Here is a 5,894-nt window from a genome sequence, read left to right as displayed (position 1 = left end):
AATCATTTTTGAAACGCTCTAGTTTGAAGCTTTTGGAGGAGCTTTGCCAAACCGTTTTTGCTTTTCAACAAACCAATAAGCAAATAAGCAAGTTTTAGAAGCACACCCAAACACAAGCTTTCTATATATATTTTTTTGTATTATATATTTTTTGTAAACCGAATTCAAACATTGAAATTCAAATTCAAGTCAAATCAAATTTCGAGTTTTTTGAGTCCGGTTCGAAGATGGAACATCCCTACGAGAAAGATTGATAATAAAGATGGGGACATTTGATGTTTGATTTTGTTAGGTTTGGGATTTTTTGGTTGAAGTAGAAGAAGAAGATATGGTTGTGTATGGTGGGCATATAAAAGCCCCAAAGTGCTTGCCGATATTGTTGAATCAGTGGCTGCGGCTGTGTTTATTGATTTGGGGTTCGACTTGCCGAATATGTGGCAGGTGAGTTTCTGTGAATCTGTTCGCTTTTTATTACTTGTATTGGTTTTTGAATAAAATAAGGAAAGATAATATTTTCAGATATTAAGATGCATACTTGAACCATTAGTGATGCTTGATGTCATTTTGGCTGAACCGCAACCAATTACTGCACTATACGAGGCGTGCCAGAAGGATGGGAAGCAAGTTGATATACAATACAGTAGAAAGGGTGAGAGCTTGTGTTTATATCTAATTTGTTACATTAAGTTAAGCTTGATGATATTAATTTTTACTCTATTTAAACTTGTAGGTGACAAAACAGTTGCAAATGTATATGTGGATGGTACATCTTTTGCAACCGGCTCGTCGGAGACAAAAGAGAACGCAAAGCTTCATGCAGCCGAGGCAGCCTTGTCAAAAATGACTAAATCTAAAAGCGGTGATACAAGTCTTCAAACTATCGTTAAGTTCAATGAATCAATGGAATCGGAGACAAAAGAGAACGCAAAGCTTCATGCAGCCGAGGCAGCCTTGTCAAAAATGACTAAATCTAAAAGCGGTGATACAAGTCTTCAAACTATCGTTAAGTTCAATGAATCAATGGAGACTGAAGCTGCAAAACAGAAACTAAATGAACTTTGCAGATCCAAACACAGTTCCAACAACGTCTGTCGCAGATCCAAAAAGACAATGATCGTACGTAAAATCCGACAGAAAAGATTGTCCACATGTACGGCGCAGATTTATGTTTGCAACCCGTTGACTCGGTGGGTCAACCTGTGACAGACATGCAAGAGTCCATCGCAGCCGTTGAATCTATACTGCGGTATAGGTTCAACAGCAAGAGGTTATTGGAAGAGGCATTAACACATCCTTCTTGCAAGGATGGTTTGTCGTATCAGCGGCTCGAGTTCCTTGGCGACGCACTTCTCTCTTTAGCTGTTTCGAAATTTTTCTTTTTGTCGTACTCGGAAGTGGACGCGGGTGTGCTCTCGCGTCTCCGGGCTGCGAATATTAGTAATGAGAAACTTGCTCGGGTTGCGGTTCATCATGGGCTTCATAAGTACATCCGCCACAACAAAGCCACTGTTCTCAATGATAAGGTACTCTGCATTATTATGTATACTGATTTTAATATTATTTGTTAAGGTATCGAATTTCGAATATTTGAATTATTAGAATCTTGAAATTTTAAATTCACATTCGAAATAGATTCGACAAATTCATAATTTATTGGTCCATGGGTTAAGACATTAGCAGACTGGATATTGAATTATGGGCCTACAGTTTTTTAACTTTTAGACTTTTTAGTCTTTAAAATTTAAAAGCTTTCTATATTTTTTAAATATATTTTTTGAAAACTTTCAAACATTGAAATTCAAAGCCTGTTTGGGATTGAGTTTGAAAACAGCTTATTGACTTATTGGTTTTTTCAAAGACTTTTTGAAAAAGCCAGGATTTAGGACTTTTAGAAAACTGCTTTTTAACTTTTGGTGTTTGATTTTGTTAGGTTTGGGATTTTTTGGTTGAAGTGGAAGAAGAAGATATGGTTGTGTATGGTGGCCATATAAAAGCCCCAAAAGTGCTTGCCGATATTGTTGAATCAGTGGCTGCGGCTGTGTTTATTGATTTGGGGTTTGACTTGCCGAATATGTGGCAGGTGAGTTTCTGTGAATCTGTTCGTTTTTTATTACTTGTATTGGTTTTTGAATAAAACTAAGAAGGAGAGCTAAAATTTTCAGATATTAAAGCGCATACTTGAACCGTTAGTGATGCTTGATGTCATTTTGGCTGAACCGCAACCGATTACTGCATTATACGAGGCGTGTCAAAAGGATGGGAAGCAAGTTGAATTACAATATAGTAGAAAGGGTGAGAGCTAATTTGTTCATTTAAAGGGGTGTTTGGGATTGCTTTTGGTGTGTGAGGGAAAAGTTAATAAGTTACACTTTTGTAACTTATTAACTTATTGAAAAGTTATAAGGAGTTTTCATAAGGAATCCCAAACACTCCCTAAATCTAATCTGTTTTATTATTAATATTTATTCTGTTAAAATTTGTAGGTGACAAAACAGTTGCAAATGTATATGTGGATGGTACATTTTTTGCAACTGGCTCATCGGAGACAAAAGAGAACGCAAAGCTTCATGCAGCCGAGGCAGCCTTGTCAAAAATGACTAAATCTAAAAGCAGTGATACACGTCTTCAAACTATTGTTAATTTCAATGAATCAATGGAGACTGAAGCTGCGAAACAGAAATTATATGAACTTTGCAGCAAGAAAAAGTGGTCAACGCCAACTTACAAGTATGTTTCAACTGCTTGGTATTAATTTTACATTTTTACCATTAATTGCGTTGCAACCTGTTTAATATGATTGTTTTTGTTTAAATTTTAGAGTTGAGCAAGAATTGGGTCCGTCACATGATAAACGGTTTGTAGCGTCTGTTGCAATCAACCTTTCTGATGCGGGTGTAACGGTGAATGGAAAGGAGAGGTCTAGACGAAAGGATGCTGAGAATTCTGCAGCGTCGGCGATGCTTTGTGCTTTGCAAAAGTCGGGCTATGCGTGAGTAACAAGTTTCTTGTTTATTAACTATGTAAAATGTTTGAGCGCGAACACTCTTTAGCTCATTAGAATCAAACTTTATCGAGTCCGGGTACATAAAATTTTGATGTCATAATTAATTGGCTGCTAATTGAGTTTTATATAGTTATTCAAAGATTGAATTTTACTAGAGCTTATTCATGTTGCACTTTATAGAGCACGCTCGATCTAAGTTCGATTTAATCTAAGTTTGTGTTCTCTTTTTATATGCCCGCCCCGCACGTTTATATGTGGGGGATACTCATATCGGGGCTTTTACTGGGGTGCAGCAAGGGGACCCCCTTGGCCCTCTTCTTTTTGCGTTGGTCCTTCATCCGCTCATCCTTAGGGTGCAGGGGACCTGTCCCTTGCCCTTCCATGCTTGGTATTTAGACGATGGCACTATTATTGGTAAGGCTGAGGAGGTCGCTAGAGCGTTGGGCATTATTCGCTCAGAGGGGGCGTCTCTAGGGCTTAGGCTTAATATTCGAAAAACAGAGGTTTTTTGGCCGTCATGTGATGATTCGAAGAAAGTGTCGGGTGTATTCCCTGGAGAGATTAGCAGGCCTGCGATGGGAGTTAAAACTCTTGGGGGGAGCGGTTAGTCGGGATGCAGGGTTTATTCGGTCTTTGGCAACTAAAAGAGCTTTGAGGGCGGTTGAACTTATGAAACGCCTGCCAGACCTGAGGGACCCCCAAAGTGAGCTCCTTTTGTTACGCTCGTGCATGGGGGTTGCTAAGTTAGTGTTTGGGCTCCGGACCTGTCAACCTGAACATGTCAAAGAGGTTGTGTCCATCTTTGATGCGGGCCTGCGGGGGGCAATTGAAGATATTGTTGTGTGTGGAGGACCGCATTTTGGGGACCTCCAGTGGAGGTTGGCTTCCTTCCCTATGCGTTGCGGAGGCTTAGGAATTTTCTCGGCTGAGGATGTCTCCGCATATGCATTTGTGGCTTCCAGGTCTCAGTCGTGGAAATTGCAAGACCACGTCCTACGAAACGCTGGTGTTACGGGGGTAGATCCTGACTACTCTTTTGCACTTGGTAATATTAGAACAACTCTCCCGAACCTTGATATAGGCGGTTTTACTGATAAGGAGACCGCCCCCAAGAAACCTCAACAAACCTTGGCGAGTGCTCTTTATGGTAAACACGTACATGATTTGGAGGAGCGATTCGATATGACCCCGAGACAAAAAGCAGTTTTAGCTTGTCTCAAGGGGGCTCATGCCCAGGATTTTTTGACTGTTGTGCCCATTGAAGGTCTTGGGCAACGGATGTTGGCAGTTGAATACAGAGCCATCCTTAAATACCGGCTTATGATTCCCCTTTTCCCTCCAGATGAATTTTGCCCCATTTGTAAAAAAGCTTGTTTGGATAGATTCGGTGAGCATGCCCTCCACTGTAAGGAATTGTCGGGATTCAAGTATCGTCATGACTGGGTTAGATATGTGTTATGGGATGTGCTTAGACGTGCCGGGATCTCAGCCAAGAAAGAGGCACTTGTTAACTTTTTGACTGATCCGCGTGAGGGAAGATCTACCCTGCGTCCTGCGGATGTTCTTGTGTTTGGCTGGGCAGGGGGTAAGCATGCGTGTGTTGACCTCACTGGGGTGTCCCCGTTGGTGGGCTGAGAGACAGTGACTTCGTACCGGGACAGGCGGTTTTGAGAGCGGAGTCTAGGAAGGTTGCTAAGCATGAGACATTGTGTTTGGAGAATCAGCACGTGTTCATTCCATTTGCCTTCGACACTTTTGGATCCCTAGCTCCCGAGGCGGTTCGCTTCTTGGAGCGGGTGCAGAAGGTGGTCCACAGTGACTCGCAGAGCCCGAGGAACCAAGGATTTATATTTAGTAGAATAGGCTTTGCGATTCAAAAGGGGATAGCGGCGCAGCTTGTTGCTCGCTTACCCATTATCCAGATGTAGTTCGGTTTGTGTTATATATAAAAGGATCAATATTTTCTCATTTAAAAAAAAACAACAACAACTAAATTGGGAAAAGGCAGTATGACAACTTAAGGTTTGGGCGTCGGATGTTGGCAGCATTTGAAAACAAGGGCTTTTACTGAGGTGTTAATTGTGATCTTCCGGTCACATTAACCATGTGTCATGCAAGTTAGTTATGTTATGAACATTTTACGAACGATACCTCAGAATAAAACTTAGATCGGCTTAAGTGGAAAACTTAACTGGGCAAAAGCAACCATGATTGGACCATGCGTGGTTCAGTTTTAAGGTACATTTTTTAGTCATATTTCACATTACCAATATCATTCAAGTATGTGCAGTGTTAAGACTCTCTGGTTTTGACGGCTTTTAAATTAAACCTTTAATAATGTTTTCATGAATTATAACAAAAGTCGAGCTGTTAAAGTTTTAGAATGTCTAACCCAAATTGTTATTAAAATTCGGTTTCAAGAATTGTGCTTGCAAAGCTTTCAAATATGCAACATTTGACAAATAGAAAACAAAGTTTAAAAAATAATAATAATAATAATAATAATAATAATAATATAGGAAAAATAAATATCACAATCATTGAATTGAAACAAAAAAGCCCACTGATTTGATACACTTTTGGTAAAACGGACCACCAGCACGGCAACACCAACCGGTTCATACTTCATACTACCAGGTACCGACAGCATGTTTATAATACCAAGGCTGACAATGGGAACCTAGTGAATGGCCATCAACGGCGGTTATTGATTTCGATTTAATTTTTGAAAACCCATATTTTTTTAAGTGTGTTTCTCAAACTTTGATTTCATTTTCTTTCCTTGTACCGGTTACTTTTTATGCATAGATCCAGACATATTTGTATATAGTATGAGCTAATCTATTATCTATTTGATTTTATAAGGTTTTAGGGATTTGATTATCAACGT

The 5,894-nt window shown here is 39.8% G+C and overlaps 1 protein-coding gene and 1 pseudogene across 1 annotated transcript; both read left to right on the top strand.

Moving 5' to 3' along the window:
- The first annotated feature begins 292 nt into the window (after nucleotides 1-292).
- LOC143604011 (ribonuclease 3-like protein 2) lies at nucleotides 293-1,114 on the top strand (annotated as a pseudogene).
- On the top strand, nucleotides 1,077-3,129 carry LOC143604012 (ribonuclease 3-like protein 2). Its single transcript, XM_077080620.1, has 5 exons — nucleotides 1,077-1,523; nucleotides 1,931-2,080; nucleotides 2,163-2,292; nucleotides 2,484-2,727; nucleotides 2,819-3,129. Exons 1-5 carry the CDS (start codon nucleotides 1,149-1,151, stop codon nucleotides 2,991-2,993), a joined length of 1,074 nt encoding a protein of 357 aa, XP_076936735.1. The 5' UTR covers nucleotides 1,077-1,148; the 3' UTR covers nucleotides 2,994-3,129.
- The last annotated feature ends 2,765 nt before the right edge of the window (nucleotides 3,130-5,894 follow it).

This window comes from Bidens hawaiensis, unplaced genomic scaffold, assembly GCF_021521415.1.
Source record: "Bidens hawaiensis isolate Kalapana, Puna unplaced genomic scaffold, B.hawaiensis_p1.1 tig00063681_1, whole genome shotgun sequence".
Taxonomy (NCBI): domain Eukaryota; kingdom Viridiplantae; phylum Streptophyta; class Magnoliopsida; order Asterales; family Asteraceae; genus Bidens; species Bidens hawaiensis.
This window is presented reverse-complemented; position numbering and strand designations above follow the sequence as displayed.

What these genes read in the sequence shown, in the direction of transcription:
- LOC143604012 (XM_077080620.1), top strand. Translation starts at nt 1,149, where the DNA reads ATGTACGGCGCAGATTTATGTTTGCAACCCGTTGACTCGGTGGGTCAA. An exon ending in ACTTGCCGAATATGTGGCAG is followed by an intron (nt 2,081 to 2,162) that starts GTGAGTTTCTGT and finishes TAAAATTTTCAG; the next exon opens with ATATTAAAGCGCATACTTGA. An exon ending in TGGTCAACGCCAACTTACAA is followed by an intron (nt 2,728 to 2,818) that starts GTATGTTTCAAC and finishes TTTAAATTTTAG; the next exon opens with AGTTGAGCAAGAATTGGGTC.